The sequence below is a fragment of the Lycium barbarum genome, chromosome 10, assembly GCF_019175385.1.
Source record: "Lycium barbarum isolate Lr01 chromosome 10, ASM1917538v2, whole genome shotgun sequence".
Classification (NCBI taxonomy): domain Eukaryota; kingdom Viridiplantae; phylum Streptophyta; class Magnoliopsida; order Solanales; family Solanaceae; genus Lycium; species Lycium barbarum.
In genome coordinates, this window is record NC_083346.1 from 6981742 (window position 1) to 7004876 (window position 23135).

The window sequence follows — 23135 nt, forward strand, 5'->3', positions numbered from 1 at the left end:
ATATATACCTCCCAATGATTTCCCAAACATAAAAGAGAAAGTGTACTGCTGATACCTAATATTGATTATATACATGCCTTAAAAGATAGTATAGTACCAGATTTTCAGATAGATACATAGAAAGTTAGAAATATTTATGACCGATTGGACTATCATGCTGTTGGATCTCTCCACTTTAAGCTATCCTTTCTAACATGAACTCTTGGCAGACTAAACACAGATCTAATAATAAGTACCATCCAAGCTGAAAATCAAGGCGTCTTGTTGCAGCAGCTTTGTCTTCTAAATTATCTGATAAAGGCTCAGGCCATTCACAATCCACCACCAGGCCTATTTCCCCTCCTTGCTTATCCTGTAAATCTAGCACTCCCAATATTATCGCGAATAGACAAAGCAGAAAAGTGCCATCCCAACTTCTTAGGGAGCTTAATGTCAGGATAGAATAACGTAGAAAAGAAAGTCTCTGCATAGATGGCAAAATATTTTCTAAATATTTGCCACAAAAAGCCAGGTTGATTGTTAATAGGTGATTATCAACAAATTACTCCACAAGGAACGTGGATAAACAATCTTTAATAGCAGCTTAAATGAAAAAGGAAAAAAAAGTCGGTCTTCTTCAAAAGGAAATCTAAACATTTAAAAGAGTGACTAGCTAACTTCAAGTGTTTAGGCAAGACACAAACTCGTAAGCCGGAGATGTAAATAAAACTCCATGGACATTCAGAAAAACGAATGTTGTGCTTAGGTTTTTATGTCCAGACAATCATAATGACATTAATCACGAACTGAATAAATTGGATCGTGAGAAAATTCATAGATGAATAAATATTTCTTCAATTACCAACGTCATGATATGATTGTTCTTGAAATTATGAAAATTCAATTTTATGTAAAAATAGATTTTTCCTAAAATATAGGAAAAATAGTAATTTTGTAAACATTAAAGAATTAATTAACAAATATTGAATGAAAAATATAATCTTCAATAAATAAATAAATAATTATATGAAAATAGTGGCAGATTTGAGACAAAAATTCGCTAATTTTTGTGCTAACATCTATTACAAGATTTGGAGATAGTATCTTTGTGGCTAAAATTAATAAATGAATATATTATTATTCGATTACTAATATCATGGTTGTTCTAGAAATTATGAAAATTCAATTTTATATAGAAATAGATTTTCATATTTTATATTTTCAATATATTATATAGCAACAAATGGCTTATATTTTGTTAATTTGAAAGAACCTATCCCAAGTATATATTAAGAAATATGAGACATATTTTTTGCATACAAATTTATAAACTATATGTACGTGCTAATGCGTAGTTATATAATAATAATGGAGTTTTTGGGAGCCTTTGACTCTCAAAGGATTAACGCCGATAATTCAACTCCGGCAGGTCTAAAAATAAATTATGCTTCACTGGAGTTGAAGCAATTTTTTTTTTTTGTTTTCAGACCTGCAGGAGTTAAATTATCGGCATAGATTTGAAGCAAATTTTATTTTCAGACCCGCTAGCAATGAAACAGACGGGGAAGCATATTATATTTTCTTGAGTTTATACTCGAATTAGCTTTCATTTGGTTTCTGGGTCGGTGAAGAAATGCAAAACTAATATTTTTTTTATTTTCTTAAAAGAACATGTAAAGAAAGAAAAGAATCAAGAAAATTGATTTCTCTGAGTATAAATTTAAACACATTAGTTTTTACGAGAAGGAAAGTAAACCCTTACATGGCTTTTTTTTTTTAATTAAAAACAAATTTTACATCAATTTTTTCACTTCTATAAGACGAAAATGATATATCCGAGCCATTTATGTAGGGATAATTTCAATAATATACAATTGAGCATAAAATATTACATTCACATAGTCATATTTTAAATTTATATCCGCATAATCAATTTTTTTTTTTGCAACAATGTTTATACACACAATATACAACATTATACAATATTATACACTTACTATAAATATTTTCTCTAAATAGACATATGTAACGTCAGGCCATAAACTTTTTCTTCCATTTTGTTACAATTTAGCCTCTGGATTTTCCTGTTGCAATTCTTACGGAAAATATTTCATCATGAAAAGTGTAAGGACTTCTCTTCATCACGAACACTTGTAGGAACTTCTTTTACACTTGAGGAAAATGCTTGATCACGAACAATTGTAGAGAATTCTTCGTAGCTTGAGGCATGCCAATGGCACTGTCCTTAAGGATATTTCACCCGGTATGGGTGTATCCCCCAGGATTCAACAAGCTCTTCTAGTACCAAACTAGGAGCCAAAATCTAACAAAGGTTTATCTCATAAAAACCCAACAATACAAAATGAGAAGAAGTAGTTTTCCCTATGTTTTTTTCTTTTTTACTAATGAAAACAACTTTTAGTATATATAGATTGAAATAGGGACCTGATATTATGGATAGAATAAAGATGACTGAAGGCCATTCAAATGGTCAAAATACGTTTTCTACAATACAATCAATATTCTGAATATAATATAGTAAAAGCCAATAATGGCAATTCATAATGGTCTGTTGCCATTGCAACGTTATGATAGAATTCAACATACAGTTAGATATCATAAAGTGTCATCAAGTGACCAAATTAAATACAATAATACCCTTTGGCAATGGCAAATTTATTCAACATGAATTCGGCCATTAAGGCTAATAAAATAGAATCAAGTCTTTTGCATTAAAGTCAACAAGAACATTAAAAATATTCTTTTTATTTTTGAGATATTAAATAGAAAATAATATTTTTCTAACATTTCCTTCATCTTTTTCTTCCGTTTTTAACTCGAAGCGAAATATATATATATATATATATATATATATATATATATATATATATATATATATCTTTTTTAAAGTTTTGGGTTTCGATTTTTGCTGCTCAAAGTTTGTTCCAGTCAATTCAGTTTTTATTTTTTCTTTTCATTTTGTTGACTCTGCAAGTATTCAATTTCACGATTGGTATTAGCTAAGAGCTTTATGTTTCATTTATGACTGTGTGCTTTTACCTAGTGTTTGCTTGATTGATTTTGAGAATTGTTAGTACTAGGCTTGTTCGGATTTGCTTTTTCAATATTACTATTGTTGTTTATATATATATATATATATTCAATTAACCCCGACACTTTGGTTTTATTAGATTCAGGTACCTAAGTTGAGAATTGTTAGTACTAGGTTTGTTCGGATTTGTGTTTTTTTTTTTTTTTAATTTCATTGTGAATTTATTATAACTATTGTTATTTACCCTATATTTATAATATATATATATATCAGGTTCCTAAGTTGAGTTGGTCTAGGATTTGTGTCTCAACTATAAGACTTGTAGGTTAAGATTACTAGGTTCCTGTGTTTCCCATGTCGAACACTTTGAAACTGGTGTCTACTTTGGAATATCATCATCCTTCCTCGGATGCAGCCTTGAATATTTGGCAAATGTTATCGCAATAAGAATTAAGTATCAAGAACCCTAATAGCGATTATCCTTCTAATTCTTTACCCACCTCATTAACCATTAAATTTGAACTTATTACTCATGACCCATATTGGTTTAATACTGATCGATTTGAACATGAGCAAGATCATACCAAATTACTCCTCAGATTTTTCCCTTCTACCTACAGGTCATTTGAAACCTTCTTCTACGATGTCATGCGAGAAAATACCAAGAACTGGGGTGAGGAGTTTGATAAGAATTATCGTAACGTTGTCATTCATGATATGATTGGAAAAGTCCGTGAAATTATGGATGATGAGAATAACAAGGGTTGCCAAGACTTGATTGTGTTCGTTCGTGGAGTTTTAGTCGTTAACCATTCTTTGTCCTGTGAAAATGCTACGAATAATGATGAATGTGTGATTTGCTTTGAAGAGCTTGGAAAGGAAAGGGAGTTGATGGGCATGCCTTGCTCACATGTGTTTCATGGAGATTGCATTACAACTTGGCTAGAGATTGGCCATTCTTGCCCCCTTTGCCGATATGATATTCTAGCTACCTAGCTTCTGTTTTTTCAAAAATATAAAACCGAGGAAGAAGCATTAGTTGCGTTGTCTGTTGTTGTTGTTGTTGTTGTTATTGTTATTATTATTAATATATTTTATGTTATAATTATCATTGTTACTGAATCACAAACGCTTCTATTTGAACTATGGAAAAAATGGAAGTGTGAACTCTGTGTATTACATAAAGTGAAAGTGAGAGAATGCGGTGGCCTAAGGGGTCCATAAACAAAGGTCCAGAGTACGAAACAAATTGCAAGTTTGTCCTTCAAAAACGAATTTATGTCAAGTGGCCATAAATTTTTAAGATTGTGCCATATAATTTATAGGATACTCCAATGTTACTAAAAATATAAACTTATCTCCCCTGAAAAAATTATTGGGTAATTTGCAGGATTGCCCTTTGCTGGGGGTAAGGCAGAATTTGCAAAAGCAGAGGACAAAAATTAAAGACTACCAATTTGAGGGGCAAAGCTTAAAAACCACCAATTTGAAGGGCAAAAATTAAAGACCACCCCAAATGAAGGACAATCCGGGCAAAAAAAAAAATTATCTTAAGGGAAAAAGTGCAAATTGGTGGAGTATGTCTCCATTCAATTGAACATTTTTCTTCTTTTGTATCTTGTCCATGTTGAGAACCAACATTTATTAAATTTGAAGTTATACAACAACAAATCTCAAAAGTTGGATCTGAGTAGGGTAGAATGTACACAAATCTTATCTCATCTTTATGACATTGAGAGACAACTTGAAAAGTCTAATTTTAAAATAAATGACTTTTAATAAAGAAACTTTCACATTCAAAACTTAAATCTGAAATCTTTGATAAAAATTTACTACTTCATCGTAGCTTTTGTTGAACAATTGAACCTTTGTTTACCCCATAAAAGGTACAAAAAATATTTGTTAGTGGTTTGAAGGATACGTGAATTGATTTGTAATAAGCAAGTAAAAAGTAATAGCAGTTGAATAATGAAATCAAGTAAATATAAAGTAAAAAAGCAATAAGTAAACCTGGGCCGAATGAGCCTCGGATGAAATTTTTTGTTGAATATCACTCCGATGAAGCACTTAGCCTCGACGAACTTATATTAACTTGGAACAAGAAGAATAACAAAAGAAATTTTTTTGCTTATAATCAGGGCTGATCGTATAATTGTGCGCAAGTAGTATATTTTTCGATACCTATTACAGTTAATGAGTTTAAGCTCCTTTTATAGTTGAAAAATGTCAGATTTGAGCTGTGAATCTAGCCTAATAATGAGCAATAATAACCAATGAATGCTACTTTTAATACAGAAGTGTAACGTTCAGCTCCGAATCCGGGCTAGTTACGTAACGTTTTGTTGTTCATAAATGACCCGTAACAATTGCTCAGTAACATTTGATCCGGGCTCACACGAAATCACTACAACCGGTTAAATCACACATCATATCATTGATTGAATCTATTTTTCACGTGTTCCTCTTTCCTCATGCCGCATGTCAAGCTATATTTACGATGTATACACAACCCCGTCTCTTTGATTTTCCTTTTCTTCTCGTGTTTTTGAGAGAAGTTCCAAAGTTTTCATGATCATGGGCCTTTTATAAATAAACAATTTTTTTCCTAGTAGAAAGTTTATAAAGATCCTCATACGTTAGTCCATGAAATTAATCTACGTTCTTTTTGTTAAAAGTTGTACAATCAACGGCCTAAAGCCAAAAAATTATGAGATTTCATAAATATTTTAAACCAAATTTATGTATTTTTTGAAATTTACTTTTTTAACTTTTTAGATGCAATGTTATAACTTTATTCTAATTTCATTCAAAAAAATGTTTTAATGGATAAATAAAGATAATTCATTCAAAAAAGTCAAGTATAAAACGAAATATAAAACCATTATAAACAGGAAAAAAAGGTAACAGATGTTTGGGAAGAAGGAACAATCACAACCAACAAGATGGATATATGTATGCTAATTTGTTAGAAATAAAAACTTTACTTAATTTACTCACTCATTTGAATAACTCAATTTTTTTTTTTTAAATATGATAATTAGAAAAATTATATATTGTATATAATTAAACATCATTTCCAAGTCTTTTTAATATAAATTTATAATTTTCTTGTATAGTGACGTATTAATGCATTAAATATTCTTTTCATATTATCAAATTTTTATTTCAATATTTCAAGTTACAATTATTTTTAATTCTTAGCAAAAAGTTTTCTTATAACCACTAAATATTACTGCAGATATCACAAAGTCACAATTAATATTTAGAAAAATTCATTATTCCTTATATAGTCATGAACTTTATCTAATATTTTAGAACTTTGAATAAACTAATTAAATTTTCATATCTACCAGTAAGATTTTGAAAACAAGAATCAATATATTATATAACAACAAATGGCTAATAATTTGTTAATCTGAAAGACCCTATACCAAGTATATATTAAAAATTGGATACATATTTTTTGCATACAAATTTATAAACTATATACACTTACTAATGACTAGTTATATAATAATAATGGAGTTTTGGGGAGCCTTTGACTCTCGAAGGACTAACGCCGCTTCAACTCCGGCAGGTTTGAAAATAAAATATGCTTCATTGGAGTTGAAGCAAATTTTATTTTCAGACCTGCCAGAAATGAAACAGACGGGGGAAGCATATTATATTTTCATGAGTTTACACTCGAATTAGCTTCCATTTGGATTCTTGGTCGGTAAAGCATATTTTATTTTCTTGAGTTTAAATTAGCTTCCATTTGTATTTTGTGTTTACTACCTGTTTACTTTTAAACTAGGTAACTTATTCGCGCTTTGCAGGCTTTCTTGTTAATAGCCAAATACTATTATATTTCAAAATTAAAATATATTCAAATAAAAAGAACATGTAAAGAAAGAAAAGAATCAAGAAAATTGATTTCTCTGTGTATAAATTTAAACACACAGTAATTTTTACGAGAAGGAAAGTAAACCCTTACATGGCTTTTATTTTAATTAAAAATAAATTTTTGCATCAATTTTTTCCCTTCTATAAGACGAAAATGATATATCCGAGCCATTTATGTAGGGTTAATTTCACTAATATATAATTGAGCACAAAATATTACATTCACTTAGTCATATTTTAAAATTACATCTGCATAATCAATTTTTTTTACAACAGTGTTTATACAATATTATACACTTACTATAAACAATATATAAACCTCGTGTAAAAATGAATAACTCCCTCCGGAAAAAAGAATGTTCACTTAGTGTTTATTTTTTATTAAAAAAAAGTGTCCACTTATCAAATCAAGAAAGAATTATCTTACCTTTCTAGATTTGTCCTTATAATTGTTAAGTGATAAAATTCCAATACCTATTTAATTATGGACATTTTAGTCAAATTACTCATTTTTACCTAGGAGTTAGTAGTATTTTATTAAGAAGTGTGCAAATGACTAAGTGAAAACTCCTTTTGATCCGGAAGAAGTAATATATATAAAAAGGTTATTTTAGGTAATTATTAGAAATATGGGTCACTTCAGATAGGGAAAAGGGTCAAATATACCCCTCTACTTTAGTTTATTGGCTAACTTTGCTCTCCGTTAGCCAAAATGGTCAAATATACCCCTCCCGTTACAAGTTAGGATCAAATATACCACCACCGTTAGCAAAGTTTCAAAAATATTCCTCATTTCTAACATATTCCCACATAAGCAAGTCTAGTCATTGGAATTGAGTGGCATGGACGCCACATGACATTTAACTTATTCTATGTGGTGCATACGTGGTGATTTTTTAAAAATAATCTAGAAAATTGATTTTTTTTAAACCAAATCTGAAAAAAAAAATGACTTTTATTAAAAATCTGAAACTTTTTTGTATTAATAAAACCCCTTTTTTTTAAATATATTCTCGAAAATTGGATATTAAAGTAGAGGAGTATATTTTACCCTTTCCCTTTCGGATAAATATTTTCTAGACATATGTAACGTCAGGCCATAAATTTGTAAACTTTAGCGTCTGGTCTCCCTTAAAAACCCAATACCCAACTTGTAAACTCAAAGTTCATCATCATGGTTAACCCACGAAATATTGGTTTTTAACTTCATTCCTGTGGGGATTATCCTTTTGTAAAATCAATAGGTTTCCTTCATCTTCTTCTTCCTCTTTTTTCTCGAAGCAAAAAAAAAAAAACTTTTTTAAAGTTTTGGGTTTCGATTTTTGCTGCTTAAAGTTTGTTCCAGTCAATTCAGTTTTTATTTTTTTGACTCTGCAAGTATTCAATTTCACGATTGGTATTAGCTAAGAGCTTTATGTTTCCTTTATGACTGTATGCTGTTACCTAGTGTTTACTTGATTGATTTTGAGAATTGTTAGTACTAGGTTTATTCGGATTTGCTTTTTTAATTTTTCTATTGTTGGTTATATATATTTTCAATTAACCCCGACCCTTTTGTTTTGTTAGATTCAGGTACCTAAATTGAGAATTGTTAGTACTAGGTTTGGTCGGATTTGTTTTTTTTTTTTTTCAATTTCATTTTGATTTTATTATAACTATTGTTGTTTACCCTAAAATTATATATATTTATATATATATTTACCTTATTTTGTATTAGATTCAGGTTCCTAGGTTGAGTTGGTCTAGGATTTGTGTCTCAATTATAAGACTTGTAGGTTAAGATTACTAGGTTCCTGTGTTTCCCATGTCGAACTCTTGGAAATTGGTGTCTACTTTGGAATATCATCATCCCTCCTCGGATGCAGCCTTGAATATTTGGCAAACGTCATCACAACAAGAATTAAGTATCAAGAACCCTAATAGCGATTATCCTTCTAATTCTTTGCCCACCTCATTAACCATTACATTTGAACTTATTACTCATGACCGATATTGGTTTAATACTGATCGATTTGAATACGAGCGAGATAATACCAAATTGCTCCGTCTCAGATTTTTCCCTTCTACATACAGGTCATTTGAAACCTTCTTCTACGGTGTCATGCGAGATAATACCAAGAACTGGGGTGAGGAGTTTGATAAGAATTATCGTAATGTTGTCATTCATAATATGACTGGCAAAGTCCGTGAAATTATGGATGATGAGAATAACAAGGGTTGCCAAGACTTGATTGTGTTCGTTCGTGGAGTTTTAGTCATTAACCATTCTTTGTCCGGTGAAAATGCTACGAATAATGATGAATGTGTGATTTGCTTTGAAGAGCTTGGAAAGGAGAGGGAGTTGATGGGCATGCCTTGCTCACATGTGTTTCATGGAGATTGCATTACAACTTGGCTAGAGATTGGCCATTCTTGCCCCCTTTGCCGTTATGATATCATAGCTACCTAGCTTCTGTTTTTCCAAAAATATAAAACCTAGGAAGAAGCATTAGTTGCGTCGTCTATTATTATTATTATTATTATTATTATTATTATTATTATTATTATTTGTTAGGTTTTTGAGCATTTTAATATTGCAAATATCTTTCACATTTTTGTCCAAATTCGTCACATGTTTTGTGCCTTGCCATGTAATTTTATTTTCATTTGGGTAGCCACAAAAATTGACCATATCTTTCACATTTTTTGTGGAAAAAAATGTGAAGACCATGGTAGCCACCATATGAACATGGTAGCCACCATATGAACATATTTGGTCTTAGTTTCACATTGCTTTGTATAAAAAAATGTGACAATGTTTTTCACATTTTTTGTTGAACAAGTTTTCCACATTTTCATCCATTATAAAAGGATGAATTATGATTCACCAATTCATACATTCAAATATATTCAAGAAAAAAATAAGTTTATCCTTAACTTGTGGGTGTAGAGAGGAAAAGTGAGGAAAGTAAAAATAAAAGAGTTTATTAGTTGAAGGAAGGTGTTCTTCTTTTGGTGGAGCTTTGGACTCAACATCTTGTCCAGAGTTTGTTGAGTTATACGACGTGTTCGGGCTGTTGTATCCTGGAGGGGACAAGTCAGGAAGATTACTGCTGGACCGGTAAATTTGCTGCAGTGGGCTTGAATCTCCTTAAAGAGAGCGAGATATCCGCGCCTCAGCCGAAGAAATTTTTATTTCTATTTTTCAATTGTAATTGTAATTTCATTGCAATATCACCAACAATTTTAAGGAGATTCAAATGGCTACAATTGAAAAATCGGCGGATGTCAAAGTAGGAGATCTTAACAAGCCATTTCGGTTCAACAGTACTCACTTTAAGAGATGGAAGGGTAAAGTACTTTTCTACTTAAGTCTTCTCAATGTTTTTTATGTGTTAAATGAGAAGAATCCAAATAAAGTAGACAACTCTTCCATGAATGATGAAGAACTTATTTCTCTTCAAGAAAAAACTGAAAAGTATAATGAAGATTCATACAAGTGTCGGTATTATTTACTTAATTGTCTATCAGATAATTTTTATGATTATTATGTTAGAACTTACTCTACTGCAAAGAAAATTTGGAAAGCGTTGCAGAGTAAATATGATAACGAGGAGGCTGGAGCGAAAAAATATGCTGCTAGTAGATTTTTTCGTTTCCAAATGGTGGACAGCAAATCAGTGGTAGACCAAACCCAAGATTTTATAATGATCCGCATGGAGGAAGAAGCAAGGGGCCAAGATGCACTTTTGCAAACGGAAGAGATCAACTTACAACCTGTTACAAATAAGGTAAATTTAATTACTTCAAATAATGCTGCTCCTAATACGAACAAAAATACCTCTATGAAGCTTAAGAAGAAAATATTCAAGGAAAATAATGGTAGACCTCCCAAGAAAAATAATGGTAGTATCAACCAAGCACAAAATCAACAAACACAAAATGGAGGACCATGCTTTGTCTGTGGCAAGAGTGGGCATATTGCTCGATTTTGCAAGTTTCGGAAACGTGGTCCTACACCTCAGGCAAACGTTACCGAAGAGCCACTTGTGGCGATGATAACAGACATAAATATGGTTGAAAATGTTGATGGATGGTGGGCTGATTCTGGTGCGAACCGTCATGTCTGCTATGACAAAGATTGGTTCAAAGTGTATACTCCATTTGAGGAGCCCAAAACCATCATGCTTGGTGATTCTCACACTACTCAAGTGCTTGGAAAGGGAGATGTCGAGTTGAGCTTTACCTCAGGAAGGGTGTTAACTCTAAAAGATGTGCTTTTTACTCCTTCCATGAGAAAAAATTTGATGTCTAGTTTTCTTCTTAATAAAGCAGGCTTCAAACAGATTATTGAGTCTAATCAATATGCAATAGTGAAAAAAGGTATTTTTGTGGGAAAGGGGTATGCTTGTGATGAGATGTTCAAGTTGAATGTTGAGATGAATAAAGTTACTAATTCTATTTACATGCTTTCTTCCACTAATTTTTGGCATGCTCGTTTGTGTCATATTAATAATCGTTATGTGGGAATCATGAGTAGTTTAGGATTAATCCCAATGATTAAAAAGGATTTTGAAAAATGTGAAGCTTGTAGTAAAGCCAAAATCACAAAAAGGCCTCATTTTCAAGTTGAAAGAAAAACTGAATTATTAGAGTTAATTCATACTGATATTTGTGAACTTGGAGGAATTTTAACTCGTGGAGGAAATAGATATTTTATCACTTTTATTGATGACTTTTCTAAGTATACATATGTTTTCTTGATGAAAAATAAAAGTGATGCTTTTGAAAATTTTAAAATTTATCTCCATGAAGTTGAAAATCAGTTTGGTAAAAAAATAAAAAGAATTAGAAGTGATAGAGGCCGTGAATATGAGTCTAACGAGTTTAATTATTTTGTTAGATCGTTGGGAATAATTCATGAAACTACTCCACCTTACTCTCCTGCATCTAATGGTGTAGCTGAGAGAAAAAATAGAACTTTGGTTGAGTTGACAAATGCCATGCTTATTGAGTCTAGTGCACCTTTAAATTTTTGGGGTGAAGCTATTTTAACTGCTTGTTATGTATTGAATCGAGTGCCTCATAAAAAGACTAAATTAACACCATTTGAGTTGTGGAGAGGCCACAAGCCAAATTTGGGATATCTACGAGTTTGGGGTTGTTTAGCTTATGTAAGGCTAATGGATCCCAAAATAAGTAAATTGGGTAAAAAAGTTACTACTTGTGCTTTTCTTGGTTATGCTTCAAATAGTACAGCCTATAGATTTTTTAGTCTTGAAGAAAATATAATAATAGAATCAGGAGATGCTATTTTTCACGAAAATAAATTTCCATTTGATTCTAAAAATAGTGGGGGTCATAGGACTAACGAAAATATTTTGTCACTACCTAGCTCTTCTACTCCTGTTTTGAAAAATAAAGAAAGTGATGATTTTGAGTTAAGAAGAAGCAAAAGAGCTAGAGTAGAAAAAGATTTTGGTCCTGATTTTTATGTTTTTAATGTTGGTGATGACCCTCTCAATTTACAAGAAGCTTTATCTTCACATGATGTTATTTTTTGGAAAGAGGTTGTAAATGATGAAATGGAATCACTTATTTCCAATAAAACTTGGAAGTTAGTTGATTTACCACCGGGTTGTAAAACAATTGGGTGTAAATGGGTCCTTAGAAAAAAAGTTAAAACCGGATGGCTCTGTTGATAAATATAAGGCTAGACTAGTTGCTAAAGGTTTTAAACAACTAGAAGGCCTAGAATTTTTTGATACTTTTTCTCCGGTAACTAGAATTACATCCATAAGGCTTTTAATTGCTATTGCTGCAATTTTTGATTTGCACATTCACCAAATGGATGTAAAAACTGCTTTTTTAAATGGGGACCTAAATGAGGAAATTTATATGGAACAACCCGAAGGTTTTATTGAAGCAGGCCAAGAAAGCAAAGTGTGTAAACTTACTAAATCCCTATATGGCTTGAAACAGGCACCAAAGCAATGGCATGAGAAATTTGATTCCTGCATGATTGAAAATGGTTTTAAAACAAACGAATGTGATAAGTGCATCTATCACAAGTATTGGAATAATTCACATGTTATTGTTTGCCTCTATGCTGATGATTTATTGATCTTTGGCTCTAACATGAATAGTATTGGTGAAACAAAAAATATTCTTAGAAGCCATTTTGACATGAAAGATCTTGGCGAGGCAAATTTAATTCTTGGAATAAAAATTACTAAAACATGTGATGGAATATTCCTTGACCAGTCACATTATGTTGAGAAAATATTGAAAAAATATAACTTTCTTGATTGCAAGCATGTTATAACTCCTTTTGATTCAAGTGTTCACTTGTTTCCTGTTCAAAGTGACAATGATGTGATAAATTAAAAGGAATATGCTAGCTTAATTGGAAGTTTGAGATATGTGACTGATTGCACTAGGCCTGATATTGCGTATGCAGTTGGAGTACTTAGCAGGTTTACAAGCAAGCCAGGTAATGAACATTGGCATGCCATAACGAGAGTTATGAAATATTTAGTTGGTACAAAAACCTATGGCTTGTTTTACAAAAAAATATCCTGTTGTACTTGAAGGCTTTACTGATGCAGATTGGAACACTTTATCTGGTGATTCCTGTTCTACCACTGGTTATATCTTTACGTTGGTAGGTGGTGCTATTTGTTGGAAATCAAAAAAGCAAACTATAATTGATAACTCTACCATGGAGGCTGAACTAATTGCTTTAGCTTCAGCTAGTGAAGAAGCGAATTGGTTAAGAGATTTATTATTTCAAATTCCTTATTTTGAAAAACCAATTCCTCCTATTTTAATTCATTGTGATAGCACCGCTGCAATTGGTAGAGTTCAAAACCGTTATTATAACGGTAAATCCAGATCTATAAGGAGAAAACACAGTACTGTGAGATCATATTTGACAAGTGGTACCATTAACGTTGATTATGTCAAATCTTGTGATAATCTTGCAGATCCACTAACCAAGGCCTTGGCAAGAGAAAAGGTCTGGAGCACATCGAGGGGGATGGGATTGAAGCCCATAAATTCATGAGTCGTATATGAGGAAACCCAACCTGGGGACTAGAGATCCTATAACCAGGTTCAATGGGAAAAACGAATCATATGATGACTTGTTGAGAAAAATGCACTATTTTATTTATTCCCTCCCTATGGTGTAAGTGCATTATTCTGTAACAATTTGTGGAGGTTGAGTTTATAAACTCTTAATGAAACTCTGTAGCTCGTATGAGTGGGGTGTTATGTTACAGAAGCACTCTTGACAGATTTCACCTATGTGAGTGTGGAAGTAAGGCCGTTTCCTATGAGAATTGGGCTCGTTCTCAAAAGCACTCATGAAAACTGGGATAGCACAAGGCCGTAATGTGCTGGCTATTAAAGCTCATGTCAACATCTTGATTATTATGTGTAAGCAGTAATTCTTTATTTCCCTAAAGCAGCCATAGTTCAAGTCTGAGACCACTACGGCTCTGGAGTAAAGATTATTGTTTTACTAAGTGGAGGTTCAATGCAGAGCACACCTTCATTATGCATATTAATCTACCTTCAGCTGATAAACTCTCTTATGTTAATATTAAAATGAGTGGGGGATTGTTAGGTTTTTGAGCATTTTAATATTGCAAATATCTTTCACATTTTTGTCCAAATTCCTCACATGTTTTGTGCCTTGCCATGTAATTTTATTTTCATTTGGGTAGCCACAAAAATTGACCATATCTTTCACATTTTTTGTGAAAAAAAATGTGAAGACCATGGTAGCCACCATATGAACATATTTGGTCTTAGTTTCACATTGCTTTGTATAAAAAAATGTGACAATGTTTTTCACATTTTTTGTTGAACAAGTTTTCCACATTTTCATCCATTATAAAAGGATGAATTATGATTCACCAATTCATACATTCAAATATATTCAAGAAAAAAATAAGTTCATCCTTAACTTGTAGGTGTAGAGAGGAAAAGTGAGGAAAGTAAAAATAAAAGAGTTTATTAGTTGAAGGAAGGTGTTCTTCTTTTGGTGGAGCTTTGGACTCAACATCTTGTCCAGAGTTTGTTGAGTTATACGACGTGTTCGGGCTGTTGTATCCTGGAGGGGACAAGTCAGAAAGATTACTGCTGGACCGGTAAATTTGCTGCAGTGGGCTTGAATCTCCTTAAAGAGAGCGAGATATCCGCGCCTTAGCCGAAGAAATTTTTATTTCTATTTTTCAATTGTAATTGTAATTTCATTGCAATATCACCAACATTATTATTATTATTATTATTATTTTATTTTTTTTGATATATTTTATGCTATAATTATCCATGTTACCGAATTACAAACTCTTCTATTTGATGTAAAAACCTGATCTATCTATTTATATTGAAGCCTTCAAAGGCCTGGTATTAGTTTAAGAGTTTTATGTTCATTGTCATTTCATATGTGTTTGTAGGCTTTTATTTGTTTATATTGAAGACTTAATAGGCCTTGTATGTCAAGTTTCATTCACAGTCTGGTGATTTTGCTCCGACATGATTTTGGTGGTTGCATATGTATCTTTTTGTGATGGCTGTTCTTTGTGCTGCTGCCGCAGAGCTCACTACTGGACAAAGCGCCAAATCTCTGTTTGGAATGGATTTATACTTTTTTTTTTGGGAGTAGGTAACGTATATCAACAACAATAACATACCCAGTGTATTTCCTGAAGTGGGGTCTGGGGAGGACAGAGTGTATGCCGACCTTAGCTTCGCTAGCAGTGTCGAGCTTTTCTCGCGATTCGATTGGGGTAGAGATCCTGTTTCAGAAAGACCCCCGGCAAATGACGCATGACATAGTAGTTTGTGAAGGACAATAGAGATGTTAAAAGGCATAGTAAATAAGACATTCAAATTATAGAGAAAGCGTAACATAGCTTTGAGAGTAAAGTAAAGCGACACCTGAAGTAACAGAAGTCTAAGGACAGAAACCACGAGAATAATGCTAATACGATCTACCCACCAAGCCTACCCCGCAAGAGAACTACATTTACAGGATGAGCAAGGAGGGGAAATTGGCCTCGTGGTGGATTGTGAATGGCCTGAGCCTTTATCAGATAATTTAGAGGACAAAACTGCTGCAACAAGGCTCCTTGATTTTCAGCTTGGATCGTACTTTTTGTATGTCTATATTAGTCAGCCAAGTGGAGAGACCCAACTAAATGCTAGCCCAATTGGTCATAAAAACTGTATCTCATCTCAGTACTAAACACAGACTTGGGTAACAGTAATATCCCGCGAAAAAGACAATTTTAGGCATAAATTCAAAGAAACATTTCCAGAAAATAAATACAAATGTTTTCAGTAGTAGAAAACAGGGGCGGAGCCACCCTATAACAAGGGTGGTCAGATGAACACCCTTCGCCGAAAAATTATATCAAGTGTATAGGTTATGTATTTTATGAATATATACTATATATTGAACACCCTCTGCACAACTGAACGGCGCAGCTCAGTGGCAAAGAATGTTCAAGTTCGGTCTCATCTCGCGGGTTCGATCCGCCACTAAAGCATTTTCGTTCACATTTTGAATTTAAAACAAATGGAGGCCCTATTGGATTTCATCAAATAGGATCCAATTAGCCAAATATATATGGCCAATACCTTCTTTACTTCATTTTCTGTTAAGTATTTTCTAAAATATTAAAGTATAATAACAAAGGTAAGTTTATATTTGTAATTTAGTTTAATGCAGGCTATAATTATAATAAAGATGGTTATTTTCGTGATTTCATTAATATATTAATTACTATTTAGTTTTATGTGTCACACCCCATTTTAACCGGGTTGATTTAGGGGTATGACGTATTGGTGATTCCTGTTTATTTGTGTTTTAAGGAGTCGCCACCTAATTAGTTTAATGGTGAATTAGGACACCTAGAGGTTAATTAAGGCAAAGTTAAAAACTAAACCTCAATTAATAGTCTGCTTAACCAATGTGATTCTAGGTAAGGGCTCTATATTATCCTAAAGGGAAGGGGTTAGGCATCCTTTAGAATCCGTTAACTTACGGTTATCCGACCAAACTTAGGTTAATTAATTAGGCCTAAAGATGCAAATATAATATTTAAAATTAACGAAAATAGCTTATAGATACTGCTAAAGTCTTAAAGAATATATTAAAATATGCTTTAGAGAAAAGATAATGATTTGCATGAAAGAAGATTTTAAATGCCATTTTCGAATAAAACTTATAAAAATCGCTAAATCTCTAAGCAATAATGCTTTTGAAAAATAAGATTTGGCACAGAATATATGAATAGAAGAAAACACGAATTTTGTGCAATGTTTTAAAAAATATTTGAAATAACTCAATGGCGAGATATTAATAATTCTTTTTCGCGATTTAAGAATGTAAACAAAAAATACAAAATAGCTAATGTGAATTTAAATAAACTTATATTGTATCAATATGGTGATATAGAAATGCTTAGACTTATTTTCTTTAAAAAAAAGGACATAAATTTCCCTTCTTTTCATTAGTTTTATTAATTACACTTAGCTAAAATGATGTGTGATTGATTCCAAATTTGAAGAGTTATTTGCGAAAATATGCTTGAGTTTACATTTATGTAATAGCGGTGTTTTGAAAATCAAAAATATGAATTTATGCCATCAATTATTCTAGAAGCAAATATCATATATTCTATGAATAACTTAATGTGAAGAGAAGAAAATGAAACTTACGGGATTAATTATTGGTTTAGTTCAAACTAACTACCCATTACTAAAACTAAGCCTAACAATTATTTAAGATTTATCTAAACTAAGAAAACAAAAACAAACAAAGAATTAGTTTGCATAATACAAATTTATATGCACAAAAATAAAATAAGAGGGTAATAAGTATCAAATGGGCCAGCCCGTTTAGGGACTGCTGGACCCATTTTCTGTTGGGCTGCTGCTGCTGTTCCTGTGTATTGGGCTTAGCCCAGAAATTCCCTTTTATTTTGCTGTGGATGGATCGACACGGGAGAGGGATTGCGTTGGACTTTTGGCCCAACACCGAGTGCGGAGGAGGACGAGTCTCTCGGACTCGTATTCGGTGGTCACGCATAAAATGAAAGGAAAAGGATTAGTATGTAATAAAATACTACGGCCTAAATAAAGAAAACTAAGCATATAGATTGAATGGTATATAACACAACAGTAGAGCACTTAGAGAAAATCGTTCATCCTAGGTAAGATATTGATATGAAAACAAAATGAAACCTATGTGGTCATATTGGATAAACGTAGGCCAAGTAGGGTCATACTCAATATTTTGAACAGAGGCTTAGTGAATAAAGAAAAGAATTCCCCAAAATTATCAACACTTAATAGTAGAATCAACTGTCTAGGATGATACGTTCAATATACGATAGATATACCGTCATATACCTGTTAAGATAAATATACAGAGTTGCATAGATTCTGTGTATATGAGTATATACACAGAATTCAATGTCAATATTAATTGATCATAACTGAATGCTCAGATTGGTTATATCAGATAACTTTCAACATATACTTTTGATATAAACTCGTTCAACCAAGTAATTAATGCACAGGTTAAGTCGATAAGCTAGCCTATGTTTATGAGTTTAAACTGACTTCATTACCATGTTTTCGTGGACAGAAATGTTGAAAGAAAAGGGAAAGGGAGTCCAACTGGTCATTAGGGAACAAAAGAAGAAGGAAATATATTCAGGGAAAACATACATTCTAAGAGAAACACTTGGTCAAGACAGATGACACATTAGGAAGCTCGTGGAAGCAAATCAAAAGACAGACACAAAAGACGCACACCATATTCAGAACCTATAAGCCAACAGGAAGCAGTCATACATATGAGATCCCTCATACAGGATTAACAGACATTCATAACTCCAGCAAACAACCAATTGGGTCTTCTTCAAGGTAGGAGTCAAACAAAACCCCATATCTTTTCTACGAATGATTATGCCTATCAAATAACAAACTAAGTGTTCTTTAAACAGGCTTTAGTTCCTGGAGAAACAGCAGTTGTTACACTCAAAACCATAATAACGAATCAACCAATAATGCAGCCATGAATAACAAAATTGCAGCCAAGAACAGAACCCTTTGAACCAGCAACTGGTTTATAGCAGGAAAATCAGCTCTAAACACAGTATCAGATGATACGACTCGATAACAGTATGCTTTTAAGGAGTGATAATATTTGACTTCAGAGTTAACCAAAAACATTATTTTTTAAAGTGTCACAATCAATAAGCCAAGCCAAACAGCCAGAGTACATCAAAGCAGAAACATATAAGGGTTGAGACATAGTCATCAAAAAATTATTTCCAGGCACATAAGCAAACATCACCCTTCCTGGGCAGTAATACAATCATTTAAGATTATCCAAGGTGATAATTTGAGGCTGAATTCGAGCCCCTCTAATATCTGATCACAATTTCAGTTAGCCTTATCTAACAGGTTTGATAAAGACATGTTTTCTTGTATACTAAGAGGACTTCCAAACACTTGAGCACATAATAACAACATGGTCACACTATTTCTGTGAAACTGTTTCCAGTCACCAAAGCTAAATACTACATATTGTTGATTAAAACAAAAAAAAAACAGCTCAGGCATTTGTGTTAGCACATGATTATCTTGCACAAATTGAGGGTATCTTTCTATCATTTCCATTTCCAATAGCACTATGTTATTAATCCCTAAGTTATGGGAATCAGATCTTGTTCATATGAGATTTATAACACACTCTTAAAAGCCACAAACAAACCTCAAGCAAAGGAAGAGGGAGAAAGAGAACACAAACACCTATTCCTATCTTCGACATTTCAGAGAAAGAAACTAAATCTAAGGGGGTTGAAAATTCCATTAAGGTCTTGTTTGGACTCTCAGAGGTAAACACACCAATTATACATATGCAACACAGTTCACATCAAATATCCTTCATACAAATCCAACGCTGTCTACACATGATTTTGACACTATAACCAGCAAATTTCACATAGCAAAGATCTGATTTATTAGCAAAACAGAGGGGAAAACACATCTACGCAATGATCTGACTAGCCCACCTATTAGAATGGGATCCACAATATACATACCATACATAAAATGGGACAAAGGTCATACTGGATTAGGTTTAATTCAATTAAACAAACATAAACAACTGTGAGCAACAAGTGATTGTACATGCTTAACTGATCATTAACCAAATTAACTGGGAACGAAACCTAAATAATTCCATACCATTTATTAGATCGAACTATCAGTATGCAAATAAACACTGTCCAAACTAAGCCGCACACGCAAAAGTTTCCATATGTAGATGATGAAGAACCATAAAAGCTCTTAGTTCTACAGCATAGACATATATTAAACTAACAAAAGGAACACAAAATCATGTATCCACGCCAAAGTACTTGCCTTACACCAACGTTTACTTCCAACAAAGATATTTCTTTTGTTAACATATTCAGAGGAGGAGTCTTTTTCCCATTCGGATCCGATAAAAGTGACTAAACTACAATATGATTATATATATGTAAGTTCCTTGAAGACGCCCTCGACGATTAAGCACCACATGGAACTTTTAGGTCATCTTTTAAATCATAACCATGAAAACTCATTTGTACACTTGTCCATGAGGATTCATATACATCATCTTCCTATTAAAACTTTAAAACTTTAAAAAGACAGTATTCAGAAACAATTCACGTCAAACGATATCAACAAAATGACAGATCCATGTCTAAAACATTGACATACTCAACATTCACTATTAAATTTTCTGCTAAAATGATTCATCCTTCTAAACAACTTCATATATCAAATGTAGCTATTCATAATATATAGTACGACAAACAGTTCTCCATCTCCAAAATGACGTATTCAGAAACAATTCACGTCAAACGATATCAACAAAATGACAAATCCAGGTCTAAAACATTGACATACTCAACATTCAAATGAATCATCCTTCTGAACAACTTCATTTTTCCTCATGAAAATATTTCCTTCCACAAGGGCAGGAAACTTCAATACTCACAGTTCTTACGTTTTCTTCAATGCGGTGGACTACTTGGACAGCAGCAGTGGTAATAGGCGGCGGCAGAGGCAGAGCAGTGGAAGAAGCACTAGGTTTAGCGGTCAGAGTGGAATTAGGCGGTGGCGGAGGCAGGGCGGTGGCAGAAGCACTAGGTTTAGCGGCCGGAGTGGAAATAGGCGGAGGCATAGCAGTGGAAGAAGCACTAGGTTTAGCGGCCGGAGTGAAAATAGGAGGCGGCGGAGGCAGAGCAGTGGAAGAAACACTAGGTTTAGCGGCCGGAGTGAAAATAGGTGGCGGCGGAGCGGTGGTTGGTGGTTGTGGACGGAAAACCGAATCATCCTTAGTTTCGAAGGACGGACGGAGTAACTTTCTCTTTTTTGACGACGTCATTGCGCAATAATTTTATTTTGGTGAACTCGTATTTATATGAAGACGTCAATCACTCCTAGTTCTCCTCTAGTGGTGCTCTAATGAAAAAACTCTCCGGATTCCGAAAAAACAAACAAACAAAAAATTTAGCCATTTACATATTCCTTAAAAAAATATTAATTTCTAGATAAAAATAAATAATCTAATTAAAGAGCCCGAAACTTTTTTAACATGAAAAATAACTTTTAGGATTAAACTAACCCTTAAAAAAAAAAATCAAACTAAGTTTCAACACGTACTTTCATGCACAGACTCTGTGCGTGAAAGAGGATACTTTTTCTTTTCTTTTATTAAGCTATCAAAATCAATTTTTTTTAATACTTTGGGTAAAGATTAGTCATGTTTCAAAATCCTAAAATATTAATATTTTATAAATAACTTAGTATATTTTTTTGCGTACAATAACGTCGGCTCATTACATCAAGTATACCTAAACATTTGGATCGTCGTTTTAGGGGTTGTAAAGTGCCCCCGAAGTAAGTTTTGTTTACTTGGAAACTTGTCATAAGTTTTGTTTGCTTGAAAACTTGTCATCTTTGTTCTTTGAAAATCAAACTCAAAATTAAGCTTTTCTCCGTACTTTGACCGAAGATTAGTTATGTTTCAAAACACCAAAATATAAATATTTTATATAGAACTTCATATTTTTTAGTATAAAATAATATCGGCTTATTACATCAATTGTACATATATGTTTGGATCATCGTTTTAGGGGTTGTAAAGTGCCTCGAAATAAGTTTGGAAACTTATTATCTTTAAGTTTTCTTTTCGTACTTTGACCGAAGATTAGTCATGTTTCACGACGCCGGAATATAAATATTTTATATAGAACTTAATATTTTTTTAGTGTACAATAATATCGGCTCGTTACATCACGTAAATAAAAACTAAGGACAAGAGCATAGGTAGAAAATTAGTTGTAAATTGTTAAAACTTTAAATTGTCATAACTTTGCGTTCGGATATCCAATTTACGACTTTTTATTTTTTATTTTTTACCTAGGGTATTTTTTTCAGGATCTAGCCTGGCAAACCGCCATAGCCAAGTCGATTTTTCAAAAAACGCCCATTATCCCATCTAGTTGTATTTATCAATTGCAGTGTAACATGGCACTAATTTGAGAATTTAACACGGACGAGGAGTAATAACGAGGCTATATTTGAAAAAAGGGAAAACCCACTATGGCGTCATGGGATCACGAGTATTCCAGTCAAATACAGGAAATCATTCGGAAATGGTTTTATTTCATTTTCAAACTTAATTCATCAAGTACATAACACAAGCATGATCCCTCCGTAAATGAACTCGACAATAAGATGAGCTGTATATATGTAGTACTAGATGATGAAAGTCCGTGCTAGCATGGGCTCAACATAAAAAATAGTATCATATTTTTTTTAATCTGTCTAAAAGAGAATGATATATTTTTATATTTAGAAATCATTTAACTTCAAACTTCCCCCTTTACCTTTAATGAAATGATTTAAATTCACATAAATACTTATAACTTATTTTAGACCACAAGTTTCAAAGATGTTTCCTTTCTTTTTTAAACTTCGCGTCTAGTCAAACTATGTCACATAAATTATGACAGAGAGAGTACCTTTTAGTAATATAATTATGAAATTTTTATTATAAAAAGTAATATAATTCAATTAACTGAAAATATCAATAAATTATTTTATTTAGTCCGCTTCTCTCATATATGACTTTTCTGATTTGGTTCTCCAATTGAAA

At 32.6% G+C, this 23135-nt stretch overlaps 3 protein-coding genes across 3 annotated transcripts; 2 read left to right on the forward strand and 1 right to left on the reverse strand.

The window, feature by feature from the left end:
• The first annotated feature begins 3679 nt into the window (after positions 1-3679).
• On the forward strand, positions 3680-4027 carry LOC132612662 (E3 ubiquitin-protein ligase SGR9, amyloplastic-like). Its single transcript, XM_060326776.1, has one exon. The coding sequence runs from the start codon at positions 3680-3682 to the stop codon at positions 4025-4027; it is 348 nt and encodes a 115-aa protein (XP_060182759.1).
• A 4693-nt stretch (positions 4028-8720) lies between these two features.
• On the forward strand, positions 8721-9365 carry LOC132612663 (E3 ubiquitin-protein ligase RING1-like). The gene has a single exon (XM_060326777.1). The coding sequence runs from the start codon at positions 8721-8723 to the stop codon at positions 9363-9365; it is 645 nt and encodes a 214-aa protein (XP_060182760.1).
• Positions 9366-20912: 11547 nt separating this feature from the next.
• On the reverse strand, positions 20913-21359 carry LOC132612664 (extensin-like). Its single transcript, XM_060326779.1, has one exon. It carries the CDS (start codon positions 21357-21359, stop codon positions 20913-20915), a length of 447 nt encoding a protein of 148 aa, XP_060182762.1.
• Between the last annotated feature and the right edge of the window lie 1776 nt (positions 21360-23135).